The sequence below is a fragment of the Eumetopias jubatus genome, unplaced genomic scaffold (assembly GCF_037043125.1).
Source record: "Eumetopias jubatus isolate StellerSeaLion01/CBP00866 unplaced genomic scaffold, mEumJub1_p1.0 scaffold_13, whole genome shotgun sequence".
In the NCBI taxonomy this organism is placed as follows: domain Eukaryota; kingdom Metazoa; phylum Chordata; class Mammalia; order Carnivora; family Otariidae; genus Eumetopias; species Eumetopias jubatus.
Genome location: NW_028274819.1, coordinates 40,004,498 through 40,023,937, shown reverse-complemented (window position 1 = coordinate 40,023,937; position 19,440 = coordinate 40,004,498). Strand labels below are relative to the sequence as shown.

Sequence of the window (19,440 nt, the reverse complement as noted above, 5' to 3'; positions counted from 1 at the left end):
AGAGCTACTTCCATTAAGAGAAGAGAGAATTTTGACTGCGTTTACAGTAAGTCTGATTGACTCTTCTTTTTGAACAGAGTGTGAATATGACAGATTTAAATGGGCAGACACCTCTCATGTTATCAGCTAACAAAGTACTTGGGTAAGTACATTTAACTGAATTGCCTCATTTGGATTCTTGGTTCTAATTTCTGTGTATGTAATTTTAAGTATCTTAGAATGTTGAGATGATACTACTTTGTGAAAAAGAAAGATTTTCCACCTTGTGACTGATAGGAACTTTTAATGTAGTTGTGGTTAGACAGGCACCACTGAAATAAATTTTCTTTTTCCTGGTAGCTTTGGGGAAAAGTTTGAAAACTACTAATAAGAAAAAAATTTCCTTGCAGAACAAGTAGAGATTCCATAGCATATACTTATTAATGTGACTTATATTTCTGAGTTTGCATTTTTTTTAAAAAAGGGCTACAAGTTTAAATGTTCTCATAATTTGAAATCTAGATGATAAAATCTTTTCAGAAAACAATACATTTTGAGGTTCTCTGCCATTGTTGACCGCTCTGAAAATATTAATTGTAACTGATCTATGAATATAGTCTATTGCTATGTTTATATCAAGTATTTACATACTTAAGTTTTTCTATGTATTGTATAAACACATGTGATTAATGACCACCATATAGTCCCAACTTCTGGTGGTCTTTCTGTCCAAATACTTGCTACAGTTTTACCTTTATGAATTTGTTTCCAGTGTTGTACTTAATTTCTGATTCTGCTTTTACTTAGGACCTCTCTCCTAGGAACCGAGTTAGTTGTGATGCCATTTCCTTTTGTTCGTGGAGTGCTGGGGCTGGGGGTTGAATTTTGTTAAAAAGCATTTCATCTTTTTTGCTGATAACTCTAAAGTCAGATAATAGTGTTTAAAGATGTTGATAGAATAAGTAAGTAGAATATTGCTTTATTAAAAGAATCTCTTCAGCAGTCACGAAGGAAGGGAAGATATTGATGGTAAAGTAAAAATATTGAATTCTGCCTGCAATAATTGGTTAAAGGGAACATGGAAAGTTAGCTTTTGGCTTATCCCCTCAAATATAATGTTGTACATTTAGTTTTTAATTAGGTAAATGACATAGCATTGGCCAAAGCTAAAGTCACAATTTAAGAAAAAATGTTAACCAATAGAACAACAACATGAAAGTAAAAGTTTGAAAAACAAAAGCAGTTATTCCACTGTATTGACATTGAAATTATATTATCTGTGTAGCAGACTGTCACTTGCAGATGTGTTTTTGGGGGGTGCATCTCTCCTATTAGCCCCTGGAATAGAACTCTGCAGAAAGAAGTTTTGTGGTTTTCAGAATACTTAACTGATTGGTCAATTTATACCTTAGCTTAAAAGATTTGTTATTTTGCATTTACCCGTGAAATCATTCATCTCTCTTAATACTCCTGGGTATTTTATTGTTTTGAGACAGGCCAGAACCAACTGGATTTCTTTTAAAGTTTAATCCTTCTCTCAATGTGGTTGATAAAATACACCAAAACACTCCACTCCACTGGGCAGTTGCAGCAGGAAATGTTAATGCAGTCGATAAACTTTTGGAAGCTGGTTCTAGCCTGGATATCCGAAATGTTAAGGTATGACCAGGTATTTATCTCCCTTAGTTTATTAGGTCTTCAGTTAGAAAATTAGTACATCAACATAAACATAAGCTATACATATATTTTCAATTAACCACAAGATAAATAACCATCAACTGTAGCTGGCTACTTTCAGAATGAATACATTTGAGTCTGTGATTCTGCTGATTTCTTATAAAATGTTTAGCACCCATACTCTGTGGAAAATATAATTGAATTTTCTGTCTCTCTCTTTTTAAGGGTGACACACCTCTTGATATGGCTCTACAAAACAAAAATCGCCTCATTATTCACATGCTAAAAACAGAAGCCAAAATGAGAGCCAACAAGAAGTTCAGACTTTGGAGGTGGCTGCAGAAATGCGAGGTATGTTCATATGGGTCCTGTTCTGTGGGCCATTAGAACTGTTTTATTCATTTGTGTTTGTTTCTTAAGGCAAATCAGGAAGAAAACCAGGGCGAAACCAGGAAATTGGCTTAGTGCTACATTACATCTGCTCATTGCATCTTTCCCACGCATCCCGTAGCCCAGAGTTGGAAATTTGGCACTTTCATTAGCAGTTTACTATTGGTCCTCAGCTAGATGGCTCTAAAGCTACATGTTATCTTGTGAATGTCATAGCATACTTCCACGTTTATTTAATGAATGAATTGAAAACAGACGGTTTAGATTCTTAAACAAGCAAAGGGAAAGATACCTTGTTGCGAGAAAATTTGTGGAAGATTTTCTTTTTTTTTTTTTAAGATTTTATTTATTTATTTGAGAGAGAGAGAGCACGTGGTTTGGGGGGGGCGGTCAGAGGGAGAAGCAGACTCCCTGCCAAGCAGGGAGCCCGATGCGGGACTTGATCCAGGGACTCCAGGATCATGACCTGAGCCGAAGGCAGTCGCTTAACCAACTGAGCCACCCAGGTGCCCTGTGGAAGATTTTCTTAAAGAAATTGTTTTTATTGAAAATTTTTTCAAGAGGAAAATAGTAACATTCAACACGGATGAGTTGGACTTTAAAAATAAGTGTTGCAGACTTCAAGCATGTGATGGCTCTTCACAAAATGAAAACATCTGGAATTTCAAGAGATGTACCCAAGTTTACTCTTTGTTTAACTTGGCAGTTTCGAGTGATGTGAAAGTGAATTGATAGAGAAAGTTAGAATGTTCAGCTTGTTCTCGTGAATGGCCCAAAAAATCTCAGTCATATTAGTGAACATAATTGAAATTATGTACACAAAATGAAAACATCTGGAATTTCAAGAGATGTACCCAAGTTTACTCTTTGTTTAACTTGGCAGTTTCGAGGGATGTGAAAGTGAATTGATAGAGAAAGTTAGGATGTTCAGCTTGTTCTCATGAATGGCCCAAAAAATCTCAGTCATATTAGTGAACATAATTGAAATTCTACTATTTTTAATGTTTTCAAATATGACAGATGGCATCATCTTATCTAATAATGATTAGTAATTATATCCTCAGAAGGATTCTAAATTCACAGACACCAGATTTCTATGCAGGGGTCATCACAAATACCACACCTATTTTGGCCTTCATATGTATGGAGGGAGAGAGGAAGAAGTTAACTGTCACTCCTCAGTATCCTTTGCCAGCTCCTCTGCTTCCCTCCTACCCCCTATTGGTAGAGTGCCCCAGGATTTTGTTCTTGGACCTCTTTTTTAATCCATTCATTCCCTTGGTGATTCCCTTGGTGATTTCATATATTTCCATGGCTTTTTTTAAAAAGGTTTTATTTATTTATTTGAGAGAGGGCGAGAAAGAGAGGGAGAAGCAGACTCCCTGCTGAGCAGGGAGCCCAGCGTGGGGCTCGATCCCAGGACCCTGGGATTATGACCTGAGCCAAAGGCAGATGCTTAACCGACTGAGCCACCCAGGCCCCCCCAGTACACTTCCATGGCTTTAAATGCCATGTACAGGTTGACAGCTTCCAAAGTTATCTCTAGTTAGATATTTCCAGACTCGTATATCCAGTTGCCTACTTACCCGGTTCCATGTCTGATAGGCATCTCCAGCATAACATATCCAAAACTGAACTCCCGATCTTGGCCCCACTCCTCCCCAACTGTTCCATCCACAGCCTTTCCCTTCTCAGTAGGTGGCAACTCGGGCTTCCCAGCCATTTTTGCCTTTTCCCTGTCACACCATGTATCCAGTCCATTAGAAAACCATATTGGCTAATTGTGCCTCAGTCTATATCCGGGAGTCTGACCCCTTGTCAGTGTTCCACCAGTGGCATTTTGGTCCAGCCACCGTTACCTTTCATGCAGATTACTGCAGGTGTCTGACATCTCCTTGCCCCCACTCACCTCTAGTCCATTCTAACGGAGCAGCTAGATGAATCTTTTGAAATGTAGGGCAGGTCCTGTCATTCATCTGCTCAGAATCCTGTGATATCTCCCCCTTTGTCCCAGAATAAAAGCCAAAGTCCTTACAGTGACTTATAAGGCTCTGTGTGATCGAGGTATTTATGTACTATTAAATCACTTAGTACATTTAGCTGTCATCTTCTGCTAGAATTTAAGCTCCATGAGAGAAAGATCTTAAATCACGATGTGTCCCAAGTGCCTAGAACAGTTCCCAGCATACGGTACGCACTGGAATAGTTATTGAGTAAATAAATACTGTGGCTCATTAGGAGTGTTAATGTCTGGGGTTAAAATTTGAGATCCATATTTAATTCATAGTTTTGTTCCGAGAGTATGTTGCTTGTAGATTCTAAGTTTACTACTTTTTAAAAAATCTAACTTGCTAATTTTATATTGCCATGCAAATTAGATTTAGGATTTTAAATATTTGAAAGCATTTGAAAGCATTTGAAAGCATTACATATAGTTCAGAATACTTAGAGAAGTAAAAATCAAAGAAAATAGGGCGGAATAAGTTTTCTCCCTTTGCTGTTACAAAAGCCCTACTGGCTTCCAAGGTCATGTATATTGCAGTTAAGGGACTGCATTGCAGCGGTGTGGTGCCCAGCTTCAGTGCAGTCAGTCACATTGTTGGTTCATAGATACTTCATTCTTTTTTTTTTTTTTAAGATTTTATTTATTTGAGAGAGAGAGAATGAGAGAGAGAGCGTGCACACGAGAGGGGGGAGGGTCAGAGGGAGAAGCAGACTCCCTGCTGAGCAGGGAGCCCGATGCAGGACTCGATCCTGGGACTCCAGGATCATGACCTGAGCTGAAGGCAGTCGCTTAACCAACTGAGCCACCCCGGGGTGTCCCATAGATACTTCATTCTTAACTTTGCCAGAATAAACCTGAATGATTAGCATCCTGAGGATTTAATTCAGTCTTTGGCTTCTGTGTGACATTTGACAACTGAGAACTACTCCTTTCTTGAAACTCTCTTCTCTGGCTTCATGGGGACCTTTCTCTTGGTTCTCATCCTGCCTTTCTGGTCACACCGGTTACTCTTTCTTGGTGACTTTTGATGACTTAGCTTTTTCCCCCTTAAATGTTTGTGTTGGCCAAGATTCCACCCCTTTGCACCTGTACACAGTCTTTGGGATGTTGTTCATTCATGGCTTTCCAGCCTGTATACCGATGAGTACAAAATGTTCTCCTGGGTGGTAGACCTGCTTTTTCTTACTACCTCTTGGGTATCTCCTAGATGCCCATAGGCATCTGAAATTCCACATGCCCTAAACTATCATCTTTTCTGCAAATTTGTTCCCTCTGACCTTCTTTATTAGGGGCTAGCACCATCTGGTGTTCAGGCTGGAACTCCTGTACTCTCCTCACTGAGTCTTGGGTGTATTGATTTTTGTGTGGTTCCTTTGTTTGGCTTTATGCTTTCTGACCTGTATTACTGTTTGAAAGGAATTAGTTTTTAAAAATGTTAGCTCTCATTAGCACTTTTCTAAAAGACCACCATTTCTTGGAGGGGAAGAAAGCAAAAGAAAACATGTTTAAGCAATATTTTATAGAGTCTAAGGCTTTTAAAAGATTATTTCCAAGATTTGTGGTTTCTCAGACTTCAAATTTATCAATCAGCAATTTCAGAGAAAAAACTCTGTATCCTGCTGTTGTATTGTTATATATTTAGGAAGTAGCTCTTTTGTTGTACTAATCATTGTTAGAAACTTAGGATGTAAAATCCATAAAGTTCTAAAATTCTCAATCTCTTAATAGCTCTTCCTGCTGCTGATGCTTTCTGTGATTACCATGTGGGCTGTTGGATACATACTGGACTTCAATTCAGATTCTTGGCTTTTAAAAGGATGTCTTCTATTAACATTGTTTTTTCTGACATCTTTGTTTCCAAGGTGTGTATATTAGTATTTGCCAAGGCTGGTTATTGCATTTCCATTTGATTACTTATTTCTATTGTCGATTAGTTAGAATCACAGGTTTTTATTGAGCTATGAATGTTACTACATAGAGACTTTTTCAGGGGTGGTGGGAGGGAAGGGCTTTGGTAGCTTATGTTTTAGCTGAAAGCAAATTGGTCAACCCAGTAATTTGATTGAACTGGCAATTGATGGAAAATAAAGATCCTAGCTCACTTTTTGAATTGTTGATTTTGGTAAACAATGAGAAGATTTTTGTAACTGTTTTGCATCTTGAAGCATTTTTGCCCATTTTTCAGAATGTTTTTCCTTAATCTAAACTTATTTTAAGCTTGTTATTTTTGCTCTTAATGCTTTATAGTTGAAACAACCTAATTAAATTATATGAAATTATAAAATAGTAGCTGCATACGGTTCTATTTTTAGGAAAATATTATACATGATTATGTATAATCATGGTTAAGAGTCAGGTTGTCTGGGTTCAAGTCAGGCTTTACCACACAGCAGTCTGACGTTAAGTTGCTTTACCTCTCTGCGCCTCACTTTGTTCATCTATAAAATGTGGATAATTGTGACAATGCCTGCTTCATGGTTAATGCATTTACAATGGTTGGAACCATGGCTGACACACATTACTCAATAATCATGCCACACCCCAAACTCTTCTCACTTCCATTTGTCAATAAAATGGCATCCAGTTCCCTGTGTGAATGATGAGTGCCATCCTTGGATTACTTTCATCTTTTGATTCTTCCCTTCCCACATCCAGCCCATCACCAAGTTCTTCCTGCTCGTTGTCCAGTCAGTCTGCTCTCTCCATCTCCACACTGGCACCCTAGACCAAGGTTCCTAACTGGTCTCCTTACTTCCGCTATAATCCCTTTATAGTTCATCTCCACTTAGCAATCAGCACGGTCTTTTAAAAAGGCAAATAAATCAGTTTCTGTCTTTTCTCCCTGCTTTAAGCCCTCCAGTTCCTTTTCTGTGTCTTCAAAATAAAATCCAAACTCCTTGCCCGTGAGGTATTATGTGATTCGATCTCCCCTCTGATTTCATTTCTTTCCTCTCTTCCCTTTTCTGCTCTTCTGCCTTCTTTCTATTTCTAGAACACATTGAGGTCATCCCCCCCCCGTCCCCCGAGCCTTGGCTCTTGCTTCTTTGTCTGAAGTGTTCCAATACCATATTGTTGTTGTATAGCAGGAGACATAACCCTTCAGGCCTCAGGTCCAGTGTCACCTCCTTAGGCCGTCTCTGACTAACGCTCTGCATCACCCTGTTTGATTTCGTTCATAGCACTTAATCACCATTTCCTGGAGTGTTAAGGCCCCTATAAGCAGGAAACTTGTTTCTCCTGTTCAATATTTTCATTTACTGAATGAAAGAAAAATGTAATGATGATCCATAGAAAAGGATCTAAAAGGAAATACAGTATTGCTCTCTTCAGGGTGTGGTTGGTGTTCGGTATTCCTGTGCCCTTTTTTGCTTGCCAGCATTATCTGGAATAAGCATGAGCTGCTTGAGTCATGAGAAAAAAAAGTATTAGAGGAATCTTACTCTTGGTCACTCAAGAGCAGGACAGTCGGCTAGAAATTAATTAGAATATAAATGTAAAGTAAAAACTTATTTTTCTGAAAAATAACAAAATGCCTAACATTGTCTGCTATTCAGAAAACTTGTAACATAGAGATATTTATTCATTTTCCACTACTTAGATTGACTCAGATGCCAAAGGAAATTTTAAGCCAGATCCCCAGGAGTCTCAGTCATCACTTCGGGGTTTTTGCTTTTGCTTTTTCAAAGGGCTGGCAGTATCTCCTCACCCAGGATAGGAACATTAGAGGTTTTATTTTCTAGTAGAAACTAACATTATACGAAAATTCTATGGAACTTTTGTTTTTGCTGACAGTGAGTCGAGGGCTTCATATGCTAGGCTTGGCATATGGACACAGTTCAAATGGGAGACAAATGCATATGGCAGCTTTATCCATACTGCTTTTATTTCTCTCATACCCTTCTGTAGAGACCCAGTTTCATGGAGCTAGGCAGCTGCAAACGTCTACTATTATTTAGGCTCCAGGGGCAGTTGCTTATTGATCCAGGCTGCTATGTGATGCCAGTTAGAAGTAGACAGGTTGTGGTAGCAGACGCTTATGGATAGGTAGTTCGCTGCACTACTTAATTAGGTCAAACACATTTGTGCTGCAAAATCTCAGACAGGTAATGCTGTGGAGGTTACATGGGCTCCATTTGGCCTACTCTGGCAGCATTTTATGTGCCTGAAGTTTGGGATCTTTAGTTTTTCTGAAATATTTTATCTTAATTACACTTATGATCTTGATAGCTTTTTAAAAAAATCCTTTTCCTGCCCGTCATCAACTATTGTTTTTTCCTGGTATAAATTTTAAAACAGATCCAGGTAAACTCTGTTCATGCATGGATTTACTATATTGAGTATTTAACATGAAAGACAGATTTTTTTTTCTTTTGAAACTCCAATAGTAACATTTGAGTAAGTGATATGTAGCCTTCCACGTTGCTTGTTACCCAAGCGAGGGCGTTAGCGTTCTGATGACGAGTGCCACCTTTAGCCTTTAAAAATCATTTTATGTCGCCTGTCTGCTTCTCAAACTGGTTTTGGGATGAAACTGCTTAAGGTTGTGTGCATCTGTTTTGTTTTTTAAAATATGCTGCTATCCTCCGGAAGGAAGCGTGTTAAATGTGAGGTGAATCTCCCAAGTATTTACAATTTTTGCATTTTGGAATATTTGAAAACATGATATGCCAAAAAGAGAAATACACACGTGATACGTCTCAATAGAACTAAAGATTCATTGCATATAAAAAGTTATGGGGAATAAAATAATGTAGAAGTTAGTTATAAGAACTGGAACGTGCATCTCCGCTTTACTTTTCTCGTGGAAGATGGGGCAAGATGGCGGCGAACTCTCGGTTACCACGTGGAAAGTGGCACACAGGAAGCGCTTGGTACTGGAAGCTGTTGCTGCTGCCATTACTTAAGGGGAGTGTTATTATTACTGTTATTATTTAAGGGGACTTAGAACTAAAATTAATATGGACCGTACTTGTTTTCACTAACATCATGTGTTTATCCTTTTTTCTTTCAGGTTCTTGGTCGGGTATAAGAGCCTCGTATACTTACCAGCGGTCTTCCTGCTAAGTTCCATTTTTTGGATATTTGTGACTTGGTTCATCTTATTCTTTCCTCATATCCTTCAAGCTGAAATTTAAACGCGTATCTCCTTTTGCCTTTAAAGAGTAGTAATGCCAGTGTTAGAAATTTAGGTATTAGAAGAGATGCAGGGAATGCAACTCCTATTTGTATTCATTTTAATTATTCTGGTTGATGATGTTTAGTGTTGAAAATCTTCTCAATTCCGGAAATAATCTCAGAGCACACCATGGAAGCGGTAAGGGTCTCGTATTTATTACTTCCAGGAAAGAAACAGTAGGATGAATTCTTATTTTACTTGGACCCATAAACATTTATTGTATTGCCTTGAGATACTCTCTTCAAGGTCAAATGGTTCTTTTAACTTGGTCGGCAGTTACTAAATCTTCTGGGTACCAAGATGGCCTGTATGGCAGGGGTATTCGGGGAAACATGTCCTCCTCAGCAGTCAGCGCAGTGTTGCTCTCTACAGCGGTGATTCTCACTCCACAGTAAAAACACTTTTATATTGCCACCCAAAACGTATGTGAAACAGAAAATTGATACTCCTGATGTGTGCTTTACTCTGAAATTTTGTTATTTTATCCTATTCTATTTCCTTCTTTTTAAAAAAATGCTGGTCACAGGGGTGCCTGGGTGGCTCAGTTGGTTAAGCAACTGCCTTCAGCTCGGGTCATGATCTCAGGGTCCTGGGATCGAGCCCCGCATCGGGCTCCCTGCTCGGCGGGAAGCCTGCTTCTCCCTCTCTCCCTCCCCCTGCTTGTGTTCCCTCTCTCTCGCTGTCTCTCTGTCAAATAAATAAATAAAATCTTTTTTTTAATGTTTTATTTATTCATGAGAGTCAGAGAGAGAGAGAGAGAGAGGCAGAGGCAGAGGGAGAAGCAGGCTCCCCACTGAGCAGGGAGCCCGATGCGGGGCTCGATCCCAGGACCCTGGGATCATGACCTGAGCCGAAGGCAGACGCTTAACCATCTGAGCCACTCAGGCACCCCATAAATAAAATCTTTAAAAAAAAAAAAATGCTGGTCATAGCCCACTTAATTCTTTCATGGCCAACTAACGGATGGCAGCCCATGGTTTCAAACAAAAAAAACTCTAAGAAATAGGTTTATCACTTGAGGAGCCAGGCTCAGGCCAAGACCAGCTTAGGGGTGTACTGTGCTCTTAGGGTCGACCAAGCCTAGTCACATAGAAGTGGGGATAGGGCATACTTCTTGGTTTACAGCTATTTATATCTCCCATTAAGAGGGAGGCATTTGTCGGATTTTTATCTTCCCACCTCTTTCCAGGTTTCTCTCTCCCCTTGCAGAGACTCTAGGAAGCCATTATAACCTTGCTTGCTTTATAGGGTAGGGGAAGAAGGAATGTGGTGGATAGAAATGTACCTGTAAACATACTCCTTTAACTTGTGTTATGTCTCTTTCTGGTAATGGTATTTTTGAAAAGAAAGAATGGTGTTTGTGGGAGAGATGCATATACCCAATTCAGCAATATTTTTTTCATGGCAATCAATGTGAAGTGAGAGAGGCAGATGAGTTCTCAGAGTGCATACATTTCCTTTCATCCATAGCATGTTTGTACTTCAGTGATGCTTTTTGTTTCTGAGCATTATCTCTAACATTTTTCAGATTTCTTTAATGTAAATGAATGGTGCAGCATACCATGGAGTTCATTTGACTTTTATCAAAGGTGTCATTACATATAGCCTTTGTCTCATGATTACTGATTTGGGGGCAGCTTTTTAAGCACTAGCCTTATGACCACTGCTTAATGAAGGCTTGGATGATACTATGTGATATAAAAATGCTTTATAAGTAATCATGAGTGTATAAAACAACAGCACGATACACACCCAAAATCACTTGGAGAAATCCCCAGGCTGGTAAATTCTGGGATAATTGACATGATCCTTAGGGGTGGCTGGTATTTTTGTTTACCGACCCATGTGGCCGTGGAGTAAACACAGTTTTAAAATTTTGTTTCTTGATGAATTTTTAAGATTTGAGCAATTCACATTATTTCGCTTTTTGCACAAAAAGTGAGATACCGTTCATATTGAATTATTTCAACTTTGCAGAAGTAATAGCAACAAGAATGTTAACTCCGCTGTAGTTTGAGAGCCTCAACTACAGAACTTAGTATTCAGGTGAGTTGCATTACAAGCAGTTCACCATTTGTGAAGATGCCATTAGTCAGAAGAATTGATTTCCAGAGCTAGACAGATTCTTACGATGTCAGAGTTGACAGGATGGGATATTTTCCTTGCATGAACAGCAGAAAGCCCTTTGATCCACGCACCCATGTGAACCTGCTGCTGGTGAGTACCTACATGCCAGTAAGTAGGTGGCGTACTTCTGCCGTCAGATCAGTGTTTTGAGAGCTGAATGTTAAATGCTGTTTGAACTGCTCTGGGTATGAATTGAGGTGCTACCCTGTAAAGACCCATTCTGAGTATATAGACTAATCTTGTCTCAGGTTGCCAAGTCTGGATCGTGTGGGAGCTTTCCCGTCCCACAGTCCATTACGGGAAGAGTGTCTGGGGCAATGCGGAAAGAGTACCATCTTTGGAATCAGACAGAATGAGTTTGAGTTTGGTTCTTTTTCTGACTCGTCACGAACCATTGGGCACATTATTTAATTTCTCTGAGTCTCAGTTTTGCTATTAAAAAAATCCCTGAGGGATAAGAGTACCAAGTTCATGGGATGGCTGCAAGGATTATTATGCTATGATGTCTGTAAAATGCTAGCCCCATTGCATAATAGGCATTTTCAAAATAATACCTATTTCATTATTAATTACTCTTATGAATAAAATCTGTGTGGAAGGCTGCATGTTGAAGTTAATTTTAAGGGGAGCTCTAGGTTGGTTCCTCAGAAGATCACTTCCTTTTGGTGCCTTTTATATGTTCAGCATTAATGTATTTGGCTTTTCTGAGGCAGGATCAAATGGAAAAGATAGGACCTTACTGCTGCGTTTGGAGGTAAGATTAAGACTCAGAAATGGTGACGCACAGATGCTTCTGGCTTGTTGTGGAGGGAGTGACCCAGCTTCAGTTCAGGTGCAAGAGTAAGAGCTTTGACTAAAAGCCTTGTGTAGGGAGTGACCTAGCTGCCATGGAAGCCGCTGTATTCTCCAGTTGTAGTGCAAGGATGTGAGTGTCCCTGCAAAGGACAACAGCAGTCGCACTGTCTCCGGCGCTGGTCAGGACAACCCTGAAGTGTGTTTGCTCTGTTTTGAATTCTGTTCTTTTGGGAGAGACAGAGACAAACAGGAGCATAAGCAGAACATGACCAGGAGACTGTACTGTATAAGGAACAAGGTTGCTGCTTATCCTGGAGGTGTGAGCACTGCCCTCCAGTGTCACGTGTTCCGAAGTCTATCGTTCGGAAGCCAATGCATTGTATGGAATGGACATTGAATAAAAATGTATTGAAAAATGAGGAATAGCTTCTGTAGGGTAGATCTAAGGACAGCTATGGTATAGATCTTTAGTGTAGAGCTACAGGATCTATGGAATGAAAAACAGTCCCAAGTTACAGAAAGGCAAATTTCAGTTCCATATTGAGAGACTTTTTAACTGCAAAGAGTCACAAGCTAACTGGGGAGGCTGAGGTGTGTATGAGGTCTAAGTACCACAGAACAAGCATCTTTAGTTTCAGGGAAGGGAAAGAATTCTCTGTAGGCAATCAAGAAAGACCTTCAAGGGGAAGTAGAATATGTTAGGTCTTGAGGGCAGTTAGGGCTTGGACATCCTCAAAGTGTGCTTCTGGAAGTAGATGGGGGCAGTGGGGAGCATTTGCAGTTAATGACCCACACAAAGCAAGGGCATGGAAGCAAGGAACGTTTGGCTTTTATGTGAGGAGATAGAATGCATTCATTTTACTTGGAGAGAGAGGGGCTCCAGTGAGTTCTTCTGGGATTGGTTTTGAAAGTTATTTAGAACAGGAGCCCAGAGTTGGGTCAGCTCAGTATGCTGAATCATATGATTCAGCTGAATGTATTTTTGAGGATGTGTCATGTGCGTTGATCAAGATTCTATGGGAAGAAGGCAGGATGTGTTTCTTTAAAGGTCTTGACTTACGTACTCTATAACAGTGTTCTTAATTCATTCTAAGTAAGCTTTATTTGTTGCAATTCCATTTCACACAACTCTTGTAGATCCTCTTCCTTTCTTTTTTTTTTTTAAATTTGACAGAGAGAGACAGCGAGAGAGGGAATGCCAGCAGGGGGAGTGGGAGAGGGAGAAGCAGGCTTCCCGCTGAGCGCGGAGCCCATTGTGGGGCTCGATCCCAGGACCCCGGGATCATGACCTGAGCTGAAGGCTGGCGCTTAACGACTGAGCCACCCAGGCGCCCTGATCCTATCTCTTTCTTAAAGTCAGGCCCTTCTGCAGACAAACTGATAAATTTAACCAGCAACGTTTGCTCCTGCCTACCTGAACCAGATGTTCTGGTTGCTGCTACTGGTGGTTTTTGTGGGTTGGAGCAGTGCTTCTTGAACTGTAATGTGCATGTGGATCCCCTAAGGATCTTGTTAAAATCCAGAGTCTGGTTACAAATCTGGGGTGAGGTCTAAAGTTCTGCCTTTCTAATAAGCTCCCAGGTAAAGCCATTGCTGTGGGTCCACGGACCACACTTTAAATAGCAAGGGTTTAGAGGCTCCTTATGGCCATCTTTTCAACTCCAGAGTTTGGCACAAGACAGCTTGAGGGGCGCCTAGGGGGGCTCAGTTGGTTAAGCATCTGCCTTCAGCTCAGGTCATAGTCTCAGGGTCCTGGGATCAAGCTCCACATCAGGCTTCCTGCTCACCTGGGAGTCTGTTTCTCCCTCTCCCTCTGCCCTCTACCCCCCACCCAACTTGTGCTCACTCACTTTCTCTCCCCTTAAATAAATAAATAAATAAAATCTTAAAAAAAAAAAAGAGATAATACCTTGGAGGGCAGATACAGTTACCGTGTTGATACTGATTTAAATTGGGCAAGGAGAATTGGTTTACTACTGGTGTATTGGCTTATTACTTAGTGCACCTTCATTTATCTTTCCCTAGAGCAAAATTTTACTTTTTATACAAAATTTATACCATTTCAAAATGGGCAATGTTTATCCTTGAAATACTTTTTATCTTGTGTCTGTAATATGTTCCTTTCCCAAAATAGTATTTGATTTATAATTACTTTGCAAAGAGAGCAGTTTTTTTGTGTGTATTTCTAAATTAATACAGCCTAATACATGACAAGGATTCGTTATTAAACTTTCCATTAGGAAATTTTTGCAAGCATTTATCTAATGTATAAAGAAATATTTTCAGTTGGAATCTGAATCAAGTGGTTTGTTTCTTTGAATGTTTTTTTTTAAATGATCAATAAATACTCTTTTCAATGCTTACAGGAGAGCCGTAGTTACATCATGAGGGATTAATTTATTTGGATCTGGAATGTTTTTCAGTCCTCAGGATGTTCCTCATACATTGCAACTATTCCTATCAATATTTCATGAGTTTTATCTAATCGGGAGGGATTAATTATTAGCAACTGTGAGCAAATTCCTGTAGGATTAGAACATAGGATGGGGCCAGGCTTTGGGGCAGGGATGTGTATACATAACGGAAAGTGAGGATATAATGCAGAGAGATTCTCAGGCACCAATGATGAAATTTGCTTAGGTCATAGTTATACCGTTCTTAGTGGAAGCTGATACATTCCTTAACGTGGCTCTCACATCTAGCAGGCACCCCTTTCTATTTTGCTTTCCTTCTCAGCATAATAGGCTTCCTCTACTTTTTCTACAAGACTTGGGCAACAGATCCAGGCTTCACCAAAGCTTCTGAAGAAGAAAGGAAAATGGTGAGCTTTCTTTATAATGTTACTTTTTTTTTTTTTTTTTTAAATAAGGAGGTCATAGCAATGTTGGTGTTTGTCATGGCTGCATCTCTCATGTCTGGCGCATAATAGATGCAACATACATCAACAAAGTTGAGATTTCTCCACTGTCATGCTTTCGTTTGTTTATGTAAAAATTTTTAAAAAATATTTTTATTTTCTCTTAAGGTCATACCCACCAAGACTTTTTCAAACGTAATTTCTGTTAGCAAACATGATCTCGATTTCTTCATAGTAACGCTGAGATAATGATCATTTAGCTTAAGTTCCCCCAGTTTAATACATGGAGAGTAAGCAGGCAGGGGCAAGGGAGGAGTCCTTATTGACAAGAGATGCCCTTCTCTTCCTCAGATGTGAAGCTGTCAGTTGCCATGCATGGCTTCCTTTGCTTGTGAATGTTTAGAAGTCGGGGAGAGTATGGATGTCTGTGTTACTTCTAGCCAGTGTTCCTGAAAGACAAGCCCATGGTGCTTATAACCATCAGTTCTGGTGTCTACTGATGGGTTTTGTTTTGTTTTTTATGAGTGTATATGTGTGTATGTATTTTTCTCTACCAGATTATAACTGGGAGATGCTAGCCCTTCAACGGAGCGAAGGGGAGGTGTAATTTTTGTGCATTCTAATTTATTGGCTTTGGTTGAAAATGCAGCCTTGAAAAGTCAACATTATTTTCGGGTACAGGATGATTTGGTGGCAAGTATTCCACATTGCTTTTCTGGCTACCTGAGTTTGGAGAGAGAGCTGTGAGAATGGTATATGACCATGCATTATACATTCCCTAGTAAAACGTAATCATAAGGTCAAATTTCATGCCTTTCAGAATATCATCACCCTTGCAGAGACTGGCTGTCTGGACTTCAGAACATTTTGTACATCCTGTCTTGTGAGTCTTTTTTTCCCATAGTAAGAAAGCAAATTCTTGGTAACATTTCTCATGTAGGCCTTTGTTAAATCTTCATGGTATATTTGTACACCTTCGTTTTTACCAGGTTCTAATTTTGTATTACTATCAGAATAGTTTTCTGCCTTGAGCGTATGAGGGAATGATGTTTATAGTTTCTTGAAGTTGCCCATGGTTAAATCTCTCTGAATGATCCATAGTGTGTTTTGATTGCTTTTTCCCACCATGGAGCATGTATTAGAACTAACTTCAAGTCAGAGGCTCACGATGACCCTAGAAACCGCTTAGTGAAACCTCTCATTTTGCCATCGAGGAATCAAGGCCTAGAGGGAGGAGGTAACTTCCCTCAAATTATTGACAGAGCCAGAAATGTAACTTGGGTTTCCTTTTTCCTTTTTCTTAATCCAGTGCTCATTCTGCCGCCTGGTACTGCCTCACTTCCCCTTCGTCAGTGTGAATAGGCTCTGGAAGTCAAATCCCTTTTAGTGAAGGCCTAATCAAAATAGATGTTTGGAAGTAAATATTAATAAGGCATTCCAGAGCCTCTGTGTGAACTGATGATCTATTTAGGATTATTTGTGCCCATGTCTTTATGACTTAGGAGTACGATTTTGCTTGTGATTTGTTACCACTTTAAGACACTAATTTTTGCTTAGACCTGTCTTAATTGCCCACTTAGATAAGGAAGCCATTAAGGTCACTTCATTGCCACGTGTGTAACTCCTGTGTCGCTCGATATGATCAGCATTGTCTGTGGACTGGACGGTGCATAGGTGAGAGATTGAATTCTTTTAGTTAACACTATGAAGTTAAGCATATATTTAGCTATGGGTGTGATTCATAGAAAAAATGGAAGGGCATCTAAGGGGTCCATTTTATAGCTCTTCCTTATCTGAGAATCCTTTCACGGTTTAACACTTCTGGAAAACTGTCAGTGTTGATAATAATGAATGTGATTTGTATAGTATTTTAGAGTTTATAAAGCATTTTTGAATATAGTATCCTATTTGATCATCAGGGCACACCTTTGAGTTGGTATTACTATCTCCATTTTAGAGGTGAAAAAAAATAAAAGGTAAATTATTTGCTTGAGGTTGTTTTAGTAATCCCAGTCTTCTATACCAAATTACCAGCTTCTTGCCATGTTTTGTGCCTTGTCTCTCTCATTTACTACTCCACTTGCCTCCTTCAAAGCTCAGGTAGGAGTCAGAACCAGAGGTGATTGGGAGTATTCCTCGTCCTGGTCTGTAGTCCTGAGTTTCCTCTGAGTGGTCACTGTAAAAACCAGGGGTTTATTATGAGGAACTGCAGAGGAACTATGGTCATTTGTCTTCAGCAGAGGAAGTGCGTTCAAAAAATCTTGAACAAAAGGCTGCTTCACAGTCGGGTTTCTTTGGTGCATTTTGATGTTCTCTACTATTCCTAGAGAGTAGGTGAAGAGGTAATTCTTACAGCCCCAAGCTTCATTGACCCCATCCCACTGTAAAGATGGGATGGTTAGCATTATAGCAGGCAGCTTTGAATGGAAGTGGAAAAGCAGCAGTAATGAGTCCATATCTATTTGCTGTTCTTCAGATTCATTTTCTCTATTCCCCTGATCAAGTGGATCCTTGATGTTCCAAAATTGTACTTCTTAAACTCGCTACATGGAAGGAAGAGATAGGGTATGGTTTGCCCAAAGTCCTGCTTTCTCACTTTCCCCCAGTGCAGTTATAGGCCATCCTAGAGCTGCATGTGTCTAGTAAATCTTGTTCTGTCCAAAAACGATGTCTTTTAGGTAAGCAACAAATAAATATTAGTTCAGCTAACATGGACAATTGACCCTGACATACCAGAGCTGTTTGGTTTTGATGTAGTGGTATTTAAAGGCAAAGCATAAGCTTATTTATTTTTTACTTTGGTGAAGGCTTTTGACAGGAAAGTGGTTAATAAGGTCTTGATCTGGAAAATCATTGTAAGAAAGTGTTAAATATGTTTTTTCTTTTTGATGTAGGTTTTGGCAACCATCGCTATTACATATTCTTCTTATTTTTCCTTTCCATCGTTTGTGATTGGATTATATATGAATCTATTATCTGTAAGTATAAATTTTTCTTACAGCAAGCTCATGAACCCATACCCACATGCACTTTTCTTAGTAAATTCTTGTATATCACATTCTGACTGGGTGACGATAAACCATACCCCTAATTAAAATGAAACGGCTGCCTCTAAGACTCAGCATTGGAAAGCTGCAAGAAATGCTCAAAGAGATTAGTTGTTAGCACTTGGCAAGAGATTGTACCTCACCTTGATGAATTTGAGAAGTGGTCAGTAATACAAAATCATTCAAGGCAGAGTGTAGATTTATCACCTAGTGAAGTGAGGAAAATTAGCTGCTCAGGAACAAAGCTAGGGAAGTGAGAAGTAAAAAAAATGGGAAAAAGAACAGGTTGGCAGTGGAGAGGTTAAGGGTGGGAGGAAGTGATCACAGGAGGGAAGGAACAAAAGCCTGAACGTCCCTGCCATTTGGTAAATGTTGTCACAGGGCTAATGGGACAACTAATAGTCGTTGAAAGTTTGGAAGTAATGTCTTGGAAGAAAACCTTAGACCATTTATTCTGCATCCCTGAGAAGGGAAAATAACTTCTCAGTAGCAGCGTGAACAGGCATGTAGGGGGCTCATGTAGGGAGTGACATCCAGCTGTTCCAAGGTGATTGACCAAGAAGAACAGGGTTTACATTGAAGCAAGAAGGATTTGGGTTAGCTCTTAACAACTGCATGGCTATGCTTCGCAAACCTAACTGGGAAAACCCATAGCACATGTAGTTTATTTTGGCCTTAACTGTTTATTATTTGTTTATTTTGAAGGCTCTGGGAGAATCTGCCCTCACTACGAATCTGTTTCCACCCACCCTCCTGTTATATACATGCTCAGGTCTTAGATTTTGCCAGTAGTATACTAGTTTATATCCTGAGCTAAAATGTGGAACGGTTCAGGAAGATGTTAGGAACGTTTTTTTCTACTTTATTTTCTTTTTCCCTTAGCATCCTAAGTACCACCCCTCCCTGCCTTCCCCGGCCCCCAGCTTTCTTTAGTTTAAATTTTGTTTAGTTTTTGAAAATAAATCCTCCTGCTCTGTCCCTAAGCCTCCCAGTTCCCCTCCCCAGAAACATCCAGTATTACAAGTTTTGGTTTGTTTGGGGTTTCATTTTTAAAGATGCTTAATATCTATGTGAACTGGTTTCTTTTTCACCCTGCCATAGGCATGGAACGGGCTTCAGTTACCTTGTCAGCCCCTTTCTTGTCTGACACCTTGGGTGTCTATGATCAGTAGGGAATGCTTTTGTAAGCTCAATGTGACCGTCACTATCTCAAATGGATCTAATAGTCAGAAGGTTGAGATCCCTGATCTCCTTTCTTGTCAAAGGCCATCCGTACTCCTGAGCATTGGAATTCAAAAACCTTAAATTATGTCCTGTGGTGTAAGAAATAAAAGATTTCTTGACAGTTCTGTTGAAAGAACTGCCCTTTTAAGGCCTAACAATAAAA

At 39.6% G+C, this 19,440-nt stretch overlaps 1 protein-coding gene across 2 annotated transcripts in view; it reads left to right on the top strand.

The window, feature by feature from the left end:
* ZDHHC13 (zDHHC palmitoyltransferase 13) overlaps positions 1-19,440 on the top strand; it is a 47,636-nt gene that overhangs the window by 20,220 nt on the left and 7,976 nt on the right. For both annotated transcript variants that reach the window (XM_088018099.1, XM_088018100.1), the window contains exons 6-14: positions 78-142; positions 1,476-1,638; positions 1,882-2,007; positions 5,780-5,913; positions 9,063-9,165; positions 14,848-14,970; positions 15,827-15,889; positions 16,587-16,680; positions 17,901-17,984. In XM_088018099.1, the coding sequence (XP_087874225.1) occupies positions 78-142; positions 1,476-1,638; positions 1,882-2,007; positions 5,780-5,913; positions 9,063-9,165; positions 14,848-14,970; positions 15,827-15,889; positions 16,587-16,680; positions 17,901-17,984 (955 nt within the window). The remainder of the gene's footprint in view (positions 1-77; positions 143-1,475; positions 1,639-1,881; positions 2,008-5,779; positions 5,914-9,062; positions 9,166-14,847; positions 14,971-15,826; positions 15,890-16,586; positions 16,681-17,900; positions 17,985-19,440) is intronic.